This window comes from Erythrolamprus reginae, chromosome 3, assembly GCF_031021105.1.
Source record: "Erythrolamprus reginae isolate rEryReg1 chromosome 3, rEryReg1.hap1, whole genome shotgun sequence".
NCBI classification, from domain to species: Eukaryota; Metazoa; Chordata; class Lepidosauria; order Squamata; family Dipsadidae; genus Erythrolamprus; species Erythrolamprus reginae.
The window spans coordinates 76,866,911-76,888,232 of NC_091952.1; the positions used below are offsets into that span (position 1 = coordinate 76,866,911).

Here is a 21,322-nt window from a genome sequence, read left to right on the forward strand (position 1 = left end):
AGACCTACAAACAAACATACCATACATAAATTGTATAGGCCCAGGGGAGATATCTCAATTCCCCCATGCCTGGCGGCAAAGGTGGGTTTTAAGGAGTTTACGAAAGGCAAGGAGGGTGGGGGCAGTTCTAATCTCAGGAAGGAGCTGGTTCCAGAGTCGGGGCCACCACAGAGAAGGCTCTTCCCCTGGGACCTGCCAAACGACATTGTTTAGTTGACAGGACCCGGAGAAGGCCAACTCTGTGGGACCTAATCGGTGTTACGATTCTTATTGTGCTCATAATTTATTACATAACTATTTTTACATATTTGTTATAGCCCAGTCATATTTATTTTATTTATTTATTTATTTGTCAAACAAGTATAGTATTATAGTACATATTAACATAACATAACATAACGTAAGTAGAACGTAATAATAGAAAGGATAATAAAACAGTAGGACAGGGACATTAGGCACAAAAGTGCACTTATGCACGCCCCTTATATAGCTTAATCTTATTTTATATATCTAATCCTATATCTATTTTCCCATTAACCCAAGCTCATTTCTTGAAGACTACACAAACACGTCCATTCCGGGTTTTTTTGCTTTATTTGGCCATGTTTTGACGACTTGTTCTATTCTTGATCCCATATCCTTGGTATTTCTGATAAATGTCTTCACTAGGATGACCTCTACTTTTATTTCCTGAATCCAGACATATGCAAAAATCGTTAAAATTATTAAAATCGTTCCTGCATCTAAAAAAAAACCGCACGAAGAAAAAAAAATCTCAGCCTAACACCAAACTTTAGCAATATAAACACCCAAAGCACGTGTTTCTTTACGCAACACACCGTTCCAACGAAAAGAATTGCAGCCCTTCCGGCTTTCTGCCAGAACCAAGGTCCTTCATCCGTTCGCTCGACAATCGACTCCGCTTCCCTGGTCAGCGAGACATCCTTTTTTCCCCCTATTGGTGACCGACTGCAGGTGTAGGCAAAGTGAGCTCTTCCATGACTTGCGGACTGCAACTCCCAGAAATCCTTAGCCGGTCATGCTAGCTCAGGAATTCTGGGAGTTGAAGTCCGGATGTCATAGAAGAGCGGACTTCGCGTCCTAATTTTGGGCGGCTAAGGGTAGTTCTCGTTTTCAAGTCAGGTCGCTTCCGGTGGTGGGTCCCCGTCGGATTTCCGGTTTGGGTGCGGGTGGGGGTGGGGGTGGGAGGAAGGTGGATGCCGGCTGTTTGCCATGGTTCGCTTCCTGCAGATCCGCCAACGAGCCCCGCTCCCCCTTTCCGGAGACTGCCCGGTTGTGCAGGTGAGCTGAGCAGGAGGCGGCTTTAAAAAACGGCGAGAGTAGAGGACGGAGATGAGGAGAGCGCGGGGGGAAAAGCCAGGGAAGCCGAGAAGGGAGACGGTGGAGGGGCGAAGCGGCTTCGAGGACCAAAGCATCTCTTCCGTGGGGGCAGGACGTGTCCGGCAATCCGTTTAATCTTTCATAGCAATCGCATTTAGACTTTTATACCCTTTCACAGTGCTTGACAGCCCTCTCTAAGTGGTTTACAGAGTCAGCTTAGAATTTATTTATTTATTTATATTTATTTATTTTTGTCCAATACACAATGAGAGTTTTAGTGTGTGTGTGTGTGTGTATATATATATATATATATATGTCACACACACACACATACACACATATGTCACATGGGGTTTTTTTGTTTTGCTGAATTTGAAAATTAAGGGAGACTAGGATAGTGTGTGTGTGTGTATACACACAAACACATAGTAAAATACATGATGAAGGTTATAGAGGAGATACTCATAGTAAAATATATCTAAGAAAGAATAGAAGAGAAGATATAGTAATAGAACATATCAATGAAATAATAGAAGAAAAGATATAGGAATAGAAGAAAGAAATAGGAGATATAGGAGAGCAATAGGACAGGGGACGGAAGGCACTCTAGTGCACTTGTACTCGCCCCTTACTGACCTCTTAGGAATCTGGATAGGTCAACCGTAGATAATCTAAGGGTAAAGTGTTGGGGGTTTGGGGATGACACTATGGAGTCCGGTAATGAGTTCCACGCTTCGACAACTCGGTTACTGAAGTCATATTTTTTACAGTCAAGTTTGGAGCGGTTAATATTAAGTTTAAATCTGTTGTGTGCTCTTGTGTTGTTGTGGTTGAAGCTGAAGTAGTCGCCAACAGGCAGGACGTTGCGGCATATGATCTTGTGGGCAATACTTAGATCATGTTTAAGGCATTTTAGTTCTAAGCTTTCTAGACCCAGGATTGAAAGTCTAGTCTCATAGGGTATTATATTTCGAGTGGAGGAGTGAAGGGCTCTTCTGGTGAAGAATCTTTTGACATTTTCAAGGGTGTTAATGTCTGAGATGCGATATGGGTTCCAAACATATGAGCTGTATTCGAGGATGGGTCTGGCAAAAGTTTTGTAAGCTCTGGTCCCCAACAATCTGTTCAGTTCTGGAGACCTCACCTACAAAAAGATATTGACAAAATTGAACGGGTCCAAAGATGGGCTACAAGAATGGTGGAAGGTCTTAAGCATAAAATGTATCAGGAAAGACTTAATGAACTCAATCTGTATAGTCTGGAGGACAGAAGGAAAAGGGGGGACATGATCGAAACATTTAAATATGTTAAAGGGTTAAATAAGGTCCAGGAGGGAAGTGTTTTAATAGGAAAGTGAACACAAGAGCAAGGGGACACAATCTGAAGTTAGTTGGGGGAAAGATCAAAAGCAACATGAGAAAATATTATTTTACTGAAAGAGTAGTAGATCCTTGGAACAAACTTCCAGCAGACGTGGTAGATAAATCCACAGTAACTGAATTTAAACATACCTGGGATAAACATATATCCATCTTAAGATAAAATACAGAAAATAGTATAGGGGCAGACTAGATGGATCATGAGGTCTTTTTCTGCCGTCAGTCTTCTATGTTTCTGTGTTTCTAATCTGGGTCCTCGTATTACCCACCTCGCAAGGATGGAAGGCTGAGTCAACCTTGAGCCTACTGAGATTTGATCTGCCAAAGTGCTGAGCATCCAGTCATCAGCAGAAGTAGCTTGCAGTACTGCACTCTAACCACTGCGCCACCATGGCTCTTTTACACACAGGGTTGACTTTTCCTTTATAGAATCCTTTATTGAATTTCCAAGAAGCGTTTTTAGGACATTGGAGCAACGTAGGGCAGTGTTTCCCAACCATGGCAAATTGAAGATATTTTGAAGAATTGAAAATTGAAGAATTCTGGGAGTTGTAGTCCAGATATCTTCAAGTTGCCAAGGTTGGGAAACACTGATGTAGGGCATGAGTCATACAAGGGTTATCTGGAAAGTAAGATTGCAAGGCAATAGCTCTCGCGGGGGAGTTTGTTTATTTGTTTATATTTATATGCACTCACAACAACAAAACACAGTACAAATCCAATGATAAAAACAGTTTAAAACCCTTAATATAAAAACAGTCATACATCCCAGACAAACCATGCATTAAATCGAAACGGCCTGGGGAATCAATTTCCCCATGCCTGATTAATTTAAATTAATTTTAATAATAATAATAATAATAATAATAATAATAATAATAATTTATTAGATTTGAATGCTGCCCTTCTCCGCAGACTCGGGGCGGCTCACAACAATAGTAACAATATAACAATATAACAAATTTAATATTTAAAAAACATCTAAGAAACCCATCATTAAAACCATACAACACAAGCATACCATACATATTAAAACAGTTAATAATCGCCCTCCCCACAGTATTAAAATAAGTTATTGCCATTCACACAAAAACCATAAACTACATTCGTTTGGCCAGGGGACTAGGGTCTAAGGCAGTGGTTTTCAATGTTTCTAATGCCACGACCCCTTAATACAGTTCCCCATGTTGTGGTGACCCCCAACCATACGTCTAGCGCCAATTCTCCCAACAGAACTTTAAGCTGATTGGCAGGAAGATTAAAGGGACACCCACACTGTAAATGCCTGATTGGTTGGATTGTAAAAGTATGTTCTAGGGTGCCAGAATATAATCTTTAGTTCCTAACACCATGGGAAATTTGTCTTTTCCCATGCTTTTAGGTGACCCCTGTGACATGGTCATTTGACCCCCAAAGGGATCCTGACCCCCAGGTTGAGAATCTATTTTGAGACACAAAGTAGAGTTGGACACAGGCTTTTCTGAGGGATTGTGACTCCCAAGAAAAGCCCCAGGTTGCATAGCAAGCTTGAAGAGGGAAGGTTAAAGGTGGAATATCTGCAGATCTGGGCAATTCAAACAGTCACAGCCACTCGAGTCTTGATAGGACTGAGTGGTCTAAAATGCTGCTTATACATGGGCTATGCTTCAGTGAGGATCTTCTTTAAACATAAATGTTTATAGTGGTGATAAGAGCATTTTTCAGAATTTAGCTTTTGGCAATACAAATTACCGGGAAGTGAAACTAATGCTTTGGGGGCTTGAGTTGTACAGGAAACGCAATTGAGTCCTCTGTTAAGAGTTTAAAACTTCTCCCTGAAATGTGGGTGGAAAGCACTGACCTAACGTAATTTTGTTGCTCAAAATACATCCCTTCTAGATGGTTTTTGAGCCATGATACTAACTTCCCATTGAACTTGCTGTCAGAATCTGGCAGCTAAAGTTGCAATGGATACAACTACAAGGTCAGTTCCTAAGTCCTCATTCAGCACTGTCATAATTTTAAGCAGTTGCTGAATGAGTGGTCATTAAATGAAGACCACCTGTAGATATGTGCTCCTGCTGAAGCTGGATTGTTCATATCTGTATCGTGCCTATTGGAGATCTTGTTTCAAATACAAGTTGACAAGTATAATCAATCCTTGGAACGTTATTTCCTGGTTGATGTCATTATGTATTTTATGTATGGCAGGCAGAAGCTTCTCCATATTCTCTAGTGGACATCTGCTTGAATGTCTTGGTTAATGATCTGGCAAAATTCTGTACAGAAAGACCAGACGGATCGCTGTGCTTGAAAGAATCTCAAAGGCTTCCACAAGAAGTAGCTGATCGACTGCTGCAAATAATGGCTTATCAAGGTAAGAGATTTCTGGACCAAAAGAGATAAAATGTTAACAAAGCAGGTTTCTGGATATGGGATTGCTCATAAATTAGAACTCTTAATTCTGTTTTATTTCACATTTGGGGCCTCTAAGGATTCAGGAAAATAGTCCATGATTCAGCAGCACATATAGTTAAGCATTGTTTAACAATGGCAATCCAGTCTCAATTTTCATCATAACATGAGGATTACTTAAGGGTTAGCTTGGACTACTTGGAAAATACAGGTATCGTTTCTTAATAGAGCTTTACCCGATGGCAGTTCGTAGCTCACCTTGGCTGATTTTGGAAATTGAATATGTTTGGTTGTAGTTAGTGCTGGGATGTGCAACCTCTTGGGAATTTTAGTGGCTGTTGCATAACTTGTGAAGTTGCAAAAAACAATCTGGAAGAAGGCAGTAGTCAACTACTTCTGTTGTGCTGCCAAGAAAGTGACATACAGTGTTCCCTCGATTTTCGTGGGGGATGCATTCCGAGACCGCCCGCGAAAGTTGAATTTCCGCGAAGTAGAGGTGTGGAAGTAAATACACTCTTTTTGGCTATGAACAGTATCACAAGCCATCCCTTAACACTTGAAACCCGTAAATTGCAATTTCCCATTCCCTTAGCAACCATTTAGATTATTACTCACCATGTTTATTTATTAAAGTTTATTTTTAAAAATATTTATTAAAGGCGGGTGAATGTTTGGCGATGATATATGATGTCATCGGGCGGGAAAAACCGTGGTATAGGGAAAAAACCCACGAAGTATTTTTTAATTAATATTTTTGAAAAACCGTGGTACAGACTTTTTGTGAAGTTCGAACCCGCGAAAATTGAGGAAACACTGTACAGTGATCCCTCGATTAGCACGGTCTCGATTAGCGCGAAATGCTGCAACGCGGTTTTTCAAAAAATATTAATTAAAAAATAAGTCCGCGCTAGTTCTCTCTCTCTTTCTCTCCCTGTTGCCGGCGTGGTATATGAGAGAGAAAGAGAGAGGCAGAGGTCGGGCGCAATACCGGGAGGTGGAGGCGGCGTGGGGACGCTGGGTGCCGGGGACACCGAGGAGGGGGTGGACGTGGCCTCTCAGCTGCAGAGCCGAACAAGGGCAGAGGCAACGGCGGAGTCTGGCGCTGGGGCCATGCGGGGCCGCTCATCCAGGGGGGCGTGGACTGGCAAGTCGCCCTCCTTTCTCTTTCTCTCTCTTATACCACACCGGTAACAGGGAGAGAAAGAGAGAGAGCGGAGGGCACCTTGCCGGTCCACGCCCCCCTAGATGAGCGGCTCCGCATGGCCCCAGCGCTGCCCAGGCAAAGGGGAAACCCCAAGATCGCTTGCCGCTTGCCGTATTGCAGCGAAGGAGGCGAAGCAAGGCTCCAAGCTGCAATACGGCAAGCGGCAAGCGGCAAGCGATCTTGGGGTTTCCCCTTTGCCTGGGCGGCGGGAAGACCAAGGGAAGGTTCCTTCAGCCGCCCAACACCTGATCCGCTCCGCAGCGCGGCAGCAGCGAGGAGCCGAAGATGGGGTTTCCCCTTTGCCTGGGCAACGGGGAAACCCCATCTTCGGCTCCTCGCTGCTTCCGCGCTGCGGAGCAGATCAGCTGTTGGGCGGCTGAAGGAACCTTCCCTTGGTCTTCCCCGCCGCCCACACGCAAACTCCACCATCTGCGCATGTGCGGCCATGAAAAAAATGGCGCGCATGCGCAGATGGTGGTTTTTACTTCCGCACCACTATAACGCGGAAATCGATTAGCGCGGGAGGTCTTGGAACGTAACCCCCGTGCTAATCGAGAGATCACTGTATATGCATTATCAGGAGTCAACTTTAACTTGTGGAAGTTTTTATCATTGTCATACGGTTGAACTGATTTCAGAACTTTGCTTGGTCTGATGTATATCTTTTTTCCCCCTTTACTACCAGAGTCGTTAAATGATGGTACTGTGGGCATTTTCCAAGGCAACCAAATTCGTTTGAAGCAAGCTTGCATCCGCAAAGCGAAAATCTCAGCCCAATCCTTCAAGAAGGCCTTCTGCCATCATAAACTAGTACAGCTTGATGCTGCAGGAATGAATGAAACTGTTACCATTGCAGATGTTGTGAAGGGACTGGGAAGCAGTAAATGGATCCAGAACAATCTCCAGTGCCTTGTCTTGGATTCATTAACTCTTTTTCCTACAAATTCGTGTGAAAGATTCTTTAGTCAGTTCCCTGGTCTTCGTTTTTTGAGTATTACAAATGTGTTGTTCGGAGATGAACATCTAGCAGATGTTGCTACCCTGCCAAAATTAGAAAGCTTGAACATATCCAACACGTCTGTTACAAATATATCTGCACTTCTCGCCTGCAGGAATTGTCTGAAATCTCTAACAATGTACAGTTTGAAATGTTTGAAAATGCCTACCGCCAAATTCTTAGATGTCATCAGAGGACTAAAGTATCTGGTTCACCTTGATATCTCAGACAATCAGTATTCTGGATCCGAGATTGCCTTTTGTTTGCTAAGGCAAAAGGACATTCTGCCCAATCTTGTGTCTTTGGACATTTCAGGGAACAAATCGATTACTGATGAAGCTGTAGAAGCTTTTGTCAGACAGCGGCCACAAATGCACTTTATAGGTTTGTTAGGTACAGCAGCTGGATTCACAGAGTTCCTTTCTGGACAAGGAAGATTGAAGGTTGGGACCACTGAAATGCGCTGCAGCTAGAGTGATAATTGATAAACCTGAAGATTGCATGATTTGAAAACCTAACTGTAGCTGTAGTTAATTTATTGGCAGCATAGAATTAATAACATTGATGTTACCAAGATTTCTTTCTTAAAAATGATTATACAGTGGTACCTCTACTTACGAACTTAATTCGTTCCGTGACCAGGTTCTTAAGTAGAAAAGTTTGTAAGAAGAAGCAGTTTTTCCCATAGAAATCAATGTAAAAGCAAATAATGTGTGCGATTGGGGAAACCACAGGGAGAGTGGCGGGCCTGTTTCCTCCCCGGAGATTCCTAGAGAGGCCCCATGGAGGCTTCTCCCCGCCTTCTCCGGCCCTGTTTCCTCCCAGGAGATTCCTAGAGAGGCCCCACGGAGGCTTCTCCCTGCCTTTTCTGGTTACAGTTTCGGAAGCTCGGGTTTGTAAGTGGAAAATGCTTCTTGAGACAAGGCAAAAAATTCTTGAACATCTGGTTCTTATTTAGAAAAGTTCGGAAGTTGAGGCGTTCTTAGGTAAAGGTACCACTGCATTATTAAAAAAAGAAGCTTAAAGAATGTAACTAAATAACTAACAGCTTTCTTGTACTAACACAAAAGATTTACGACTTTTGCCTGTTCTCAAACCAAAAGATAAACCTGTTGTTAGCTGAAAACCCATTTTCCTCCCTTCAACTGAAAAAAGATCTGATGTAATATTAACAAAACCCGAAGTTTGATTTTTATGTCATTATACAAATGCTGGGAAATCCATAAGGTTCCTCCAAAATGTAACAGGCTGACCCACGTTTGCTTTTAATAAAAGCAGTGGCTAAGTAAGTCATAGATTGGGTGGGAAAGTCATGTACTGTGCATCTCAAAACCTTTAGATCATTTTTCTCTAAAAGCAGTTCCTTGTCAGCCTTGCTGATTAACTCATAATTCAGTACAGCTTAACTATTTCAGCTTAGTGGAATGGAGAAAAATGCCAAAAGTGATTCTGTGCTTTAAAGCAGGAGCCCCCAACCCATTGTCTGTGGATTGGCACCGGGTCATGGCATGCCAAAAATTGGGATGCAGCCAGAATGTGAAACCAGGCCCCCACCTGTCTGCAGAAAAATCTCTCTATGGAACCGGTCCCTGGTGCCCAAAAGGTTGGGGGGCTGCTGCCTTAAAAATATTTCCGTATGTTTTGGAGTATAAGTCGCACACACCCCCCACACCCCAAAAAAAGAGGGTGGAAATGTCAGTGTTTCTTAAACACTGAATACAGCCATTTTTGGCCTCATGAAGCCCAGTCCCGTGTCCCATTTTTGTGAAAAATGGGCCCGTTTTTTGCAAAAATGGGGTGCGCAGAGGGTTTGGGAGGCCTTCAGAGTGCTCCTGGAGGCTGGAGGAAAGCAAAAACACAAGGACTCTGCAGGCCTTCCAAACCCTCTGTGCACCTCATTTTTGCAAACCCCAGTGAAAACCCGGGGGCATTTTTCCCTTTTCCAAGCCCCCAGGAGCACTGCAGGCCTCTCAAACCCTCTGTGCATTTTTGCCTTCGTCCAGCCCCCAGGAGGACTTTACAGGTTTCCCAAACCTTCTGCGTGCCCCATTTTTGGCAAAAACAGGTGAAAAACAAGTTCATTTTTGCAAAAAAACCAGGGTGTGCAGAGGCTTTGTGAGTCCTGCAGAGTGCTCCTAGGGGCTGGGGGAAGGCAAAAATGTCCCTGTTTTTGCAAAAAATGGCCCAAATTTGCACAAAAACCAGGCACGCAGAGGGTTTGGGAGCTTGCAGAGTGCTCCTAGCGGCCAGGGAGGATAAAAACTATTTTTTTCTTACTTACCTCTTTGAAATCTTGGTGCGTCTTATATACCAGGGCGTCTTATAGTCTGAAAAATACAGTACATAGGATTTGAGTGTTTGCCTTCCAACTTTATTGTTGCAAGACTATGCTAACTACTAAATTTATTCTGATCGAGTTACACTAAAGGAATGAAATCTTCATATGTTGAAAGGTATCGGGAGGAGAAAATGAAATGCAGATTTTAGAAGCTCTGAAACGCTACAACGAAAGGCCAGTATTTGTGAAGGAGGCCTTCTTTCATCTTTTTCTGCAAACCTGTTTTATGAAAATCACAAAGCCTGAAATTTTAAAGGTGAGGGAGTTTAATTTGAAAGAAACAATGGCTTGGCAATTGTTGAAGTTTGACCCTATTCAATAGATATCATTATTTAAAAGTTAAAGATACAAATAGGTTTGTGATCTTTGATTTTTTTCTTGTCTTATCAAACTGTATAATGTATTAAAAGTTCTCATTACTGTCTTTTTCATCTCGTAGCTTGTGATTATTGGAATGAGGAATCACCCTTTGGATTTGGCAGTGCAATTAACTGCTAGCGCCTGTGTCCTTAATTTAACTAAGCAAGGCCTAGCAGCCGGCATGCCTGTTCGTCTGCTCTCCAGTGTAATTCAGCTGCTCCTTAAAGCCATGGAAACGTTTCCTGAACAAAGGCAGGTAAGTTTATAGAGTAGGACATCCTGTTCAAAAACACACACGCAAGTTTGCACAAATCACTCCTACTATGTACTTGATGCAGCTAATTTTGAATTCCTTTGCTGAGAGGATAAACAGGCCCCTTAAAGATCCTGTTTCATTGTCAATAGAATAGAATAGAATAGAATAGAATTTTTATTGGCCAAGTGTGATTGGACACACAAGGAATTTGTCTTGGTGCATATGCTCTCAGCGTACATAAAATAAAATATACATTTGTCAAGAATCATGTGGTACAACATGTAATGATTGTCATAGGGGTCAAATAAGCAATGAAGAAGCAATATTAATAAAAATCTTAGGATATAAGCAACAAGTTACAGTCATACAGTCAACATGGGAGGAAATGGGTGATAGGAATGATGAGAAAAACTAGTAGAATAGAAGTGCAGATTTAGTAGAAAGTCTGACAGTGTTGAGGGAATTATTTGTTTAGTAGAGTGATGGCATTCAGAAAAAAACTGTTCTTGTGTCTAGTTGTCTTGGTGTGCAGTGCTCTGTAGCGACGTTTTGAGGGTAGGAGTTGAAACAGTTTGTGTCCAGGATGTGAGGGGTCAGTAAATATTTCCCCCGCCCTCTTTTTGACTCGTGCAGTATACAGGTCCTCAATGGAAGGCAGGTTGTCAGCAATTGTTTTTTCTGTAGTTCTGATTATCCCCTGAAGTCTGTGTTGGTCCTGTTGGGTTGCAGCACCAAACCAGACAGTTAAAGAGGTGCAGATGACCGTCAACCGTCATACATTACATTTTTTTCACTTACATCGATCTTTTCTGGGAGAAAAATGCAAAGTTTTTGCTTATGCTTTTCATTCATCAATATGCCGCAAAGGATTCTGTGGCCTACCCATTGCTTCTGGCCTAGCTGGATTTACCCACTCCATGTTTTAAAAGTTGTTTGACATACCATTCAAAAGCACTGTTATTTTATTTAGAAATAATTTCCTTTCCTTTAAGCTTCAAAGCACTAACAGCATACACTTTGTAGTTGACCATTTCATGAACAACTAATCATGTGCTGAATATCCCATTTTCATAATATTGAAGTGTCTTTTTTTTTTCTTCTTTCCACGCAGCTCCAGAAGAATTGCCTTCTTTCATTATCTAATGTCAGGATCCTCCAAGATGTTCCATTTAACAGGTGAGTGACATTCAGTTTGAATGTTTCACAAAACAAAGGGTCAACTGAAAGTGAAGCCTTAATCTGGATGAAAGAGGTTTTCCTTTTTATCTAATGACATTAAGCTATCTTCTTACATACTGTGCATCCCATCACCAAATTGAAATTCAGAGCTCTGCTTTTTCAAGCATGTGAATTCATTATTTACTAATCTCCTCTCTTCCTAATGAAATGACAATGTTGAGTAGATTCTTGGTTCTAATGCTCATTCCATTTCAATTGAGATGTGATGCCAATAAACTAAAACATTGTTTTGTGGAATTTTGTGTGACCTCTCACCAAAATTTGGCCCTCTGAATATGTATCATTGGAATACCAAGAATCTGGACTAAGTAGTTGGCATATTTATGAGGCCGAATTTCCACACATGTGGAGTATTACACAGAAAATCTGTTTTTACTTGGCTAGCATTCCATTTATAATTAGATCTCCCATATTAATCCATAGATGGCAGATTGAAATAAATACTATATCACGAATGCATTATTGATGTAGCTTTTCCATAACTATTCATTTTGGACAAAATTTTAAAAATCCCTTAGCATAGATTGGATAGAGGAACCGTTGTTCAGAGATTAAAATTTTGTATGCATGCATTGTAATTATTGGTATCTATCAATAGTAAAATTTGTGTGCGCTGATCATTAACTCAATTTGTTCTGAAAAAAAGTGTAAAAGGCTGTGGAATTGTTAGATTGATTTACAAGTGTTCAATTTTCTGATTCAGCCAAAATCAACTATCTGATTTAGGGATTAGATAAATGATTTGAATTGACCTCACCTCTAAAATTAATTCTTATGGGAACAAGCCTTCCATCCTTCCAAGGTGGGTAAAATGAGGACCCGGATTGTGGGGGCAATAGCCTAGCTCTGTTAAAAAGTGCTATTGCTAACATGTTGTAAGCCGCCCTGAGTCTAAGGAGAAGGGCGGCATAAAAATTGAATGAATGAATGAATGAATGAATAAATAAATAAATAAATAAATAAATAAATAAATATTAGATAGGCATATTTAGCAATGTCTTCTTAAGGGGGGAAAAAAATCACCTATTCGGTAACTAATGCACCTCAACTTAAAATACAACACCCACCAGAACTAAGTGTTATATCTACCATATTCCTGTATTATACATAATTCTTAGAAAATATAGTTTTTAATTTTAGTTATTTAGTATTTTATTAATTAGATTTTAAAGACACCCCACTTCAAGCAACTATAACAAAAGAGTTTTGCACTTCTAAATATAATAGAAAATATGATTTTTGTTTGTAAGTAAATAGTTGCTTAAAAACTGTTGGATGTGATGAAAACATAAAATGTTTTTACATCGTAGGTTTGTGGCTGCCAAATTTGTTGTTCAGTGGCTTTGTAATCAGGAGAATCAACATATACAAAGAATTGCAGTTAATGTAATCTCTGTCCTGGGACTTAAGGTATGTGTCTTTACTTTTAAATCCAGTATTTTCGTTAGCTCTCCAGGGTATTACTTTAAAAGTAATTGCTTTGTTTTTAGCTTTCAGATGATCAAGCAGCACAACTTTCCGCAGAATTCAACATTGTTGTTGGGGTGAGTCCTCTCTGTCTCCCCTGTATAATAGTTAAGAGTACAAGGGATTTGTACTTTCCACATTTTTATATTGTACTAATTGTAGTGCTATCTTTTTCTTTTACAGAAACTGCTTGAAACTATTGAACAAAAAACAAATCAGCCTGAATTAGATGCAACTTTCCATTTTACACTTCGTGCGCTTTGGAATCTCACAGATGAAGCTCCAGCTATGTGTGCACACTTTATGGACCACAAAGGACTGGATCTTTTCTTGGAAGTTTTAGAGGTAAACAAGGCAACTCTGATAGTACACTACATAAGGCGATAGAACACAACATACATTTAGTTATTTTTTTCTTTACAGGTTTTTTCTTCTGATTCATCTATACAACACAAAGCTCTTGGCCTCCTGGTAAGATCAAAATTAGGTGCGGCATGCAAAAATAATTTCATAAAATTAGCATGACTTAATTTTTTAAGGTGAAAATAGATCTCTTTATGAGTATTCTTCCTTGCCTTCTCTGCTCCAGCTATGACAAAAAGTACGAATACCAATTGAAATAAAGAATCCCTCCTCCCAAAAAAGTTTCCATAAGGTTTTCTTTCATTTGTTCTCTGAAGTTCATAAAGTTTTACTTTAATTCAGTACAGCTATCCATGTAACTTGCAGTCCTCAAACCTTCCTGAAATGAGCCAGCCAAAACATGGCAGTTTTGAGCAATGCAAGTTTTAGGAGCAAAATACATTAAAATAAAAAGTAGAATGGATGTAGTAAGCTTCTGCAAAATCTATTTCACCTTTAACCCATCACCAACATCAAGATAAAATGCAAGTACAGTGTTCCCTTGATTTTCGCGGGTTCGAACTTTGCAAAAAGTCTATGCTACGGTTTTTCAAAAATATTAATTAAAAAATACTTCGTGGGTTTTTTCCCTATACCACCTTTTCCCCACCCGATGACATCATATGTCATCGCCAAACTTTCATCTGCTTTTAGTAAATATTTTTTTTAAATAAACTTTAATAAATAAACATGGTGAGTAATAATCTAAATGGTTGCTAAGGGAATGGAAAATTGCAATTTAGGAATTTAAAGTGTTAAGGGAAGGTTTGTGATACTGTTCATAGCCAAAAATAGTGTATTTACTTCCGCATCTCTACTTCGCGGAAATTCGACTTTCGTGGGCGGTCTCAGAACGCATCCCCCGCGAAAAGCGAGGTAACACTGTAGTCTCATGTAGCAACTGCCTCATATAGCAACCAGTTGTGGCGGTGATGAAAAAGTGACTTTGCAACCAATCCTCATATTTATGACTTTTGCATGTCTGTAAAATAAATGAAAGCTGAAGCAAGCACAGTCAGGGGTTTGCTTAATGACCACTTAATGACTGAGTTGGGGATCACTAAACAAGGACTACCTATAAAGGTAAATGATCAAATGCTTGCATTTGATTTCAAAGTCTTGTTTTCTAAGTTGTGTTGTTTTTTTCCTATCCTAATAAGAACAACGTGGCGGAGGTGAGAGAGCTTCATCCCAGGCTAATGCAGAAGAACTTTGTGGATCACGTCAGTGAACTCTTGAACAGTGCTGAGATAGAAGTCAGCTATTTTGCAGCTGGAATTGCGGCCAATTTGATATCTAGAGGTGAAGAAGCCTGGACATTGAGTCAAAAACTGAGAGGATCTTTTATTGAAAAGCTGGTATAGTGAATTCAGTACTGTAACTCTCTTGAAAAGCATTTTCAAGGTTGCCCGAAGTATTTAAACTTGTATTCTCTGTTACAGCATTCAACCCTGTTGAAGTGGCCAACAGCAGAATGCAAGATGGTAGCCCTGCCGGCTTATAGGTATAGTGTTAAAATAAATCTTGAACAACCATTTTGTTCTTACTGTTTGCATCCCTGCACGCTGTCTGCCCATGTGCCAGTGGATTCCTTTCCTGGTATATGCAAGCTTCCCACCCCACGTGATTTTAAAAATATTCTGTTAATTAAACACAATGAAAACAATGAAAATCAAATACATTGAGAACAAGATGTAAAACAGAACGCTTTAATGCACATGTGTATTTATTGATCAGACATCATAGATTGTAGAATTTTACCAGATTAAAGGACATATTTTGGTAGATCTGTTAAGCCAATGCAGTCAAAGTGCTAGAGATTATTGCTCATTTTCAACGCATTAGAAATAATTGGAGTGCCTTGGTACAAATGCTTTCTCTTCCCCTGCTTAAAGTGACAACCTGTTTCCTGTTAGAAATTGGTTGGTTGGTATTATCTTCTAATTATTATCTCCTAGCAGTGGAATATTTACAATATTATCTCCTAGCAGTGCAATACTTATATACAATTCAGAAATATAGGATGTGAGAAAAGAGAAGTATGTGTGTGTTAATATGAGCCATTTTAAAAAAAAATCTCTCCTTGGGGTGTCTATAGAGTGCTAAGGAGGAACCAACTGTTGAGTCTTTTATTCCTTTTTCCTCCATTTCAATACCGGCTAGTATTTTATATTTTTTATATAGCTGATTTAATGGGTTAAGCATTTGTGTAGGTCCTGCCATTAACTGTACTAATTCAGGATTGTAGAAGCCCAGATTGCCAACATCAACATATTGCACTAATAGGTAATCACAAGGTAGCTTAGAAATGCGAAAGGTTGTTGCATTGTCGCTTCATTGACTTCATGATTTAAGAATTTATATCAAGATGCAAGTACCTGATAGCACAAAATCAATATATAACATATGCTTACGTTTGTTTTTTTATGACTGATACATTTTTAGAATATTCTTTACTTTTCAGGTCTCTCAAGCCATTTTACGCACTGCTTGACTGCTTCACATTACCTGGAGTACAGATCTGGGCTGCGTGGGCTATTCTGCATGTTTGCTGCAAAACACGTAGGTATCCTTCAATAAGCCTTAAAACTTCCAGTTTTTAAAAAGCTTGATGTTTATTTAGCTTTTTAAACTGAAGTTGGAACTATTGCATCAATTCGTAATTAACAATAATGCTAAATTTAACAGTCCTGCTATCTGAGTAGTACTAGTTGCCAATCAGCTTCTAGTTGTGGTTCAAGTTGTTGATTGTCATCTATAATAGTATTGCATTGGCAGTTCTGTGTTAGCAAAAACTTCAGAAGAGAAGGATTTAGGGGTAGTGATTTCTGCAAGTCTCATAATGGGTGAGCAGTGTGGTCGGGCAGTAGGAAAAGCAAGTAGGATGCTTGGCTGCATAGCTAGAGGTATAACAAGCAGGAAGAGGGAGATTGTGATCCCCTTATATAGAGCGCTGGTGAGACCACATTTGGAATACTGTGTTCAGTTCTGGAGATCTCACCTACAAAAAGATATTGACAAAATTGAACGGGTCCAAAGATGGGCTACAAGAATGGTGGAAGGTCTTAAGCATAAAACGTATCAGGAAAGACTTAATGAACTCAATCTGTATAGTCTGGAGGACAGAAGGAAAAGGGGGGACATGATCAAAACATTTAAATATGTTAAAGGGTTAAATAAGGTTCAGGAGGAAAGTGTTTTTAATAGGAAAGTGAACACAAGAACAAGGGGACACAATCTGAAGTTAGTTGGGGGAAAGATCAAAAGCAACATGAGAAAATATTATTTTACTGAAAGAGTAGTAGATCCTTGGAACAAACTTCCAGCAGACGTGGTTGGTAAATCCACAGTAACTAAATTTAAACATGCCTGGGATAAACATATATCCATTGTAAGATAAAATACAGGAAATAGTATAAGGGCAGACTAGATGGACCATGAGGTCTTTTTCTGCCGTCAGTCTTCTATGTTTCTATGTTTCTATAAACCTACATGGTTTAGGGGTTGTTATTTATGGAATTGCCTCTCCCATAGTCTTCCATCAACAGGCTCAACTTGCTTAATATCTTATCAAGTAAGCGGTGTCCTCTAAGAAGTGAATCTCCTCTGTCATTGCATTTATCTTTTGGAATAGCATTATCTGGATACCATAAACTTTGGATTAGAAAATTTTTGGAGGGTTCCTTTAAATTGAGGAATTGATATAGATATATAATATGTCTACCACTTTGAAGATTGAGGAGGGGTTTTTCTTTTTAAATAGAATGTTCTTTCTTTGAACTTTGTGAAGCTGCCCAAAAGTTAGGCAGCTACATACACATGAAAAGTTAAAGAATTCTTACGAGCAATGGGAGATAGACGTATGTGAACTTGACAGATATTTCCAAATCACTGAAGTGTGTTTGCCTTATATCTGAATCTTGACTGCAATTGTAAATCAGCATGATTTGCAGTTTTAATGATACTGTAAACAAAATTGATTACGTTGCAGCATGCAATGTTTTCGACCTATTCTCACATATTTTAACACTGCCATGTTTATTTTGAAGATGTTAATTAACAGTTTTATTTCTCCTTAGCTGCCAAATACTGTGCAATGTTAATAGACGAGAATGGACTACAGCACTTATATAATATCAAAGAAAATGACCAGAGTGATCCTGATGTCCAATGTTTAATAGCCAAGATATTATGTTATGTGGAAACTCATGTGAAATATTATGGGAAGCCTAAACATTTAAAAGAGCTACAAGGCCATTCAGACTGATAACTGAGGTCATATCTCTACCTCTGCCATATGGTGTTGACATCTGTGCTGGTGATGTTTCACAATCCTTTTTTTAAAAAAATAAAAAAATGCCCCTTGAATCTTTTTCAAGTATTCAGTAACTAGCATTAACTTATGGCTCTTGTATATTGACAAATGGAGCAGAGGTCCAACTCTAAAGAAAATTGGGCTTGTTTCTACCAAACCAATGAGTTTGCGCAAACTATCAGGCCAGTCACAAACCACTGTTATGAACTTGTGCACGTCCAAATAAGAGATTCCAGCTTTAGTCTATTGTACATAAATGTTTGCCATGATGTAAGCATTAATCACTTTGGTATTGTATTTTTTTATGGGTATACAAACTATTTTTCTACCAGTAAGAAAAATCTTTCAAGAGACTTTTTAGATTTTATCTAAAAAAAAAGATATATTCAGCGATGGTATTTCTAACTGATTGCATGTTTCTCTCCAAGAAAATTGGTCATAATGCAAAATAAAACTTTCAAAAAATCAAATTCACTAGATGGTAGCGAACCAAGTGAGTTTTCTTTTTGCTGTTCTTATTGGTATCATTGAGTGTAACATTTACATTATCCCAAAGTGGGTGGGCTTGGATTAATTGGTGTAAGAAAAATACAGTGGATGGTGAATTTCTCTTATGGGAAGTTGCTAGTACAGTTAAAACAATATATCTGAGGAAAAATGGGCAAAGGGAAAACTTGTGAGGAAAAATTATGAATTAAACTATCTCATGCACTCTAGAACAGTGTTAAATACAGTGATCCCTCGATTTTTGCGATCTCAATCTTCGCGAAACGCTATACTGTATCGCGATTTTTCCACCCGATGACGTCACTCCTTTCCTTTCTCATCTTTCTTTCTCTCTCTCTTTCTCTCTCTTGCTTCTTCCTCTCTCACACTCTCTTCCTCCCTCTCTCATCTCTTTCTTTCCTTCTCTCTCTTTCTCTATCTCTCCCCCTCTTGCTCTCGAGCGGCAGGCAAGCAGCCGGGCGGGTGAACGGGCAAGCGGCAAGCGAGCGGCTGGGTGGGCGGGTGACGGGCAAGCGGCAAGCGAGCAGCTGGGCGGGCGGGGTGAACGGGCAAGCGGCAAGCGAGTGGCCGGGCAGGCGGGTGATGGGCAAGCGGCAAGCGATCTTGGGGTTTCCCCTTTGCCTGGGCGGCGGGAAGACCCAGGGAAGGTTCCTTCGGCCGCCCAGCAGCTGATCTGCTCCGCAGCGCGGCAGCAGCGAGGAGCCGAAGATGGGGTTTCCCCTTTGCCTGGGCAACGAGGAAACCCCATCTTCGGCTCCTCGCTGCTGCCGCGCTGCGGAGCAGATCAGCTGCTGGGCGGCCGAAGGAACCTTCCCTGGGTGCCGCCCACCGCCCACGCAAACTCCACCATCTGCGCATGTGCGGCCATGAAAAAAAGGGCGCGCATGCACAGATAGTGTTTTTACTTCCGCAACCCTACATCGCGAAAAATCGATTATCGCGAGGGGTCTTGGAACGGAACCCTCGCGATACTCGAGGGATCACTGTAGTGCTAAAATAGGGTACATTTTGACAATAACTCATTAGTGGAAAGGGAAAAGTCAGTGTATTCGAATATTTTGATTTTTTTTTATACTGCTAATTATAGTCAACGCTTATTTCAATTAAAGACCATTATAGAATGAACAATAAGTGCAGATTAGTCTATTTGCAAATGTAAGTATAAGGATTTGGGTTCTGTCCCCTGGTTTCAGAAAGATTTCTAGATCCTCTAAGCACAACATTCCTGGACGTTCTCACAACTCCTAGGCCAGGGCAATTAATTTTACCATGGGGCCGCATGAGAAATTGGGATGGTTTTAGGGGACCAGATTAATATAATTAACTCAGTTCTACCCAATACTGTATATTATATTAATTATATTAATCTGGCCCTCTATTATATATTATTATATTATATTATTATTATTATATTATACTATATTATATTATTATGTATTATAATTATATTATAATTATAAATTAATTGCCTACCCCTTCCTTCCTTCCTTCCTCCCCTCCCTCCCTCCCTTCCTTCCTTCCTTGTTCCCTCCATTTCTCCTTCCTTCCTTCTCCAGATGGAGAGAAGCTTCTGTCTCTCTGATTTTCTCTGCCTTTTATTTCTGCTTTTGGGCAGTTCTTTACTTCAATTTCAAAATATTCCTTTCAGGTCCTCTCTTCAACTGACCTACATTGTCAGTTGAGAAAACATAGTGGAGGCTTTGCCTGAAAGTAGCTTTGGATTCCTTTTCTTCCTCCTCCTCCTCCCTTTTCCCCCTCTGAGAGGTGGGATAGGGGGTTTGCTTTTAATTTCTTGGAAAGGCCAATGAAACCAATGGACAATTAAAAAATGAGCATTTATTGAACTTTTGCAAAAGTGCATGGAAAGAGAATTTCCCCTTCCTTCCTTCCTTCCAACCTCCGTGGGCCGGTCACAGACAGCGGGCGGGCCGCATCTGGCCCCTGGGCCGCACTTTGCCCAGGTCTGTCCTAGGCAAACTCCATCCGCTTTATTTCAATATGCCCTTTTCAGTGATGGTTTACTTAGGAGAAGGAAAATACAAATCTCCCCCCTTCCACCCCTTCTGTAGCTAAATGAATGTTAAGAGTTGGGAATGTGTATGCTGGATATAAGACCTTTGAGAATGAATGGCTGAATGCAGGGAACATTACTAATTTAAAGGAAAAGAACTCTACAGGAGATGAAACCAAAAAGAGAAAGTGAGTGAAATAATTGAAACCACTCATTGGTGGTTTCTCCAGCCAGGGACATAGAAGATGGGAATATGTAGGCAGAACAAAATAGAACAACAGATAATAAAAACATTATAACTCATAATTTTCTCCCCACCCCCACAAAAAAAGTCATTCTAATTTGCCTCTAGCTTCTGCCACTTGCACTTATTTATTTCCTGGATCAATACCAGACTCCTGAGATGGCAGGAGGATTTTCTCCCGCACAGGAAAAAAAGGCAAAAAGAGCCAAAAATCATTCCTTTGACTAAGAAGGGAAATCTTCCTATTCTTGACTGGCCCTTTAACAGACTTTCCCAGGGACTTTTAACATGTATTCTAAAATTGCCACGGTTGAGAAACACCTCCAATTAGATTTCAGTGATAGCTCAAACTTTACATCCTACACACCTGCCTACTTGTACGTTAAATTTGGAGCCCTAATATGAAATATTTACCTGTCTTGCTTGAGCTAGCCCCGCTTTTTTATTTTATTAATGTCCATATTTTGTAACCCGCACATTTCCTCAACCCCCTTTTCTAGTTTGGCAGCAACAAACCTGTTTGGTTATAAGCTCTATAAATAAAAATAATCATACCAGATCTTACTATTTTAGGCCTATTTTAGTCTAGCATTTTGCTCCTCACAAAGATCAGGGGGATACCTTTATGGGATTCACAAGTAGAAGGTCAAGACATAGCCCTCTCCTGCTGCTATTCCCTGCAACTGGTATTTGGAGAGATTCTCAGCTCATTCCCATTGAACCTCAAAATTAATAGCCATCAGTAGACCAGTTTTCTATAAATTTATCCAACCCCTTTTAAAATACTTCCAAGTTAATACCAGCACAACTTATTCATTGTTTGCTGCCCATCTCACCACAAGGTGACTTTTGTGACATGTTTTACAGA

At 40.2% G+C, this 21,322-nt stretch overlaps 2 protein-coding genes across 3 annotated transcripts in view; both read left to right on the forward strand.

Moving 5' to 3' along the window:
* Nucleotides 1–21,322, forward strand: part of SCP2 (sterol carrier protein 2) — a 281,976-nt gene that overhangs the window by 191,094 nt on the left and 69,560 nt on the right. The window lies entirely within an intron of this gene.
* Nucleotides 1,086–18,166, forward strand: LOC139164162 (protein zyg-11 homolog B-like). 2 transcript variants are annotated; one of them, XM_070745912.1, is made up of 14 exons: nucleotides 1,086–1,302; nucleotides 4,915–5,076; nucleotides 7,004–7,758; nucleotides 9,769–9,909; nucleotides 10,093–10,269; nucleotides 11,381–11,445; nucleotides 12,819–12,918; nucleotides 12,999–13,052; nucleotides 13,159–13,320; nucleotides 13,399–13,446; nucleotides 14,538–14,735; nucleotides 14,820–14,881; nucleotides 15,842–15,939; nucleotides 17,457–18,166. In XM_070745912.1, exons 1-14 carry the CDS (start codon nucleotides 1,218–1,220, stop codon nucleotides 17,642–17,644), a joined length of 2,295 nt encoding a protein of 764 aa, XP_070602013.1. In that variant the 5' UTR covers nucleotides 1,086–1,217; the 3' UTR covers nucleotides 17,645–18,166. The 2 variants fall into 2 exon arrangements, with proteins under 2 accessions (XP_070602013.1, XP_070602014.1); XM_070745913.1 differs by having other exon boundaries at nucleotides 1,097–1,302; nucleotides 4,911–5,076.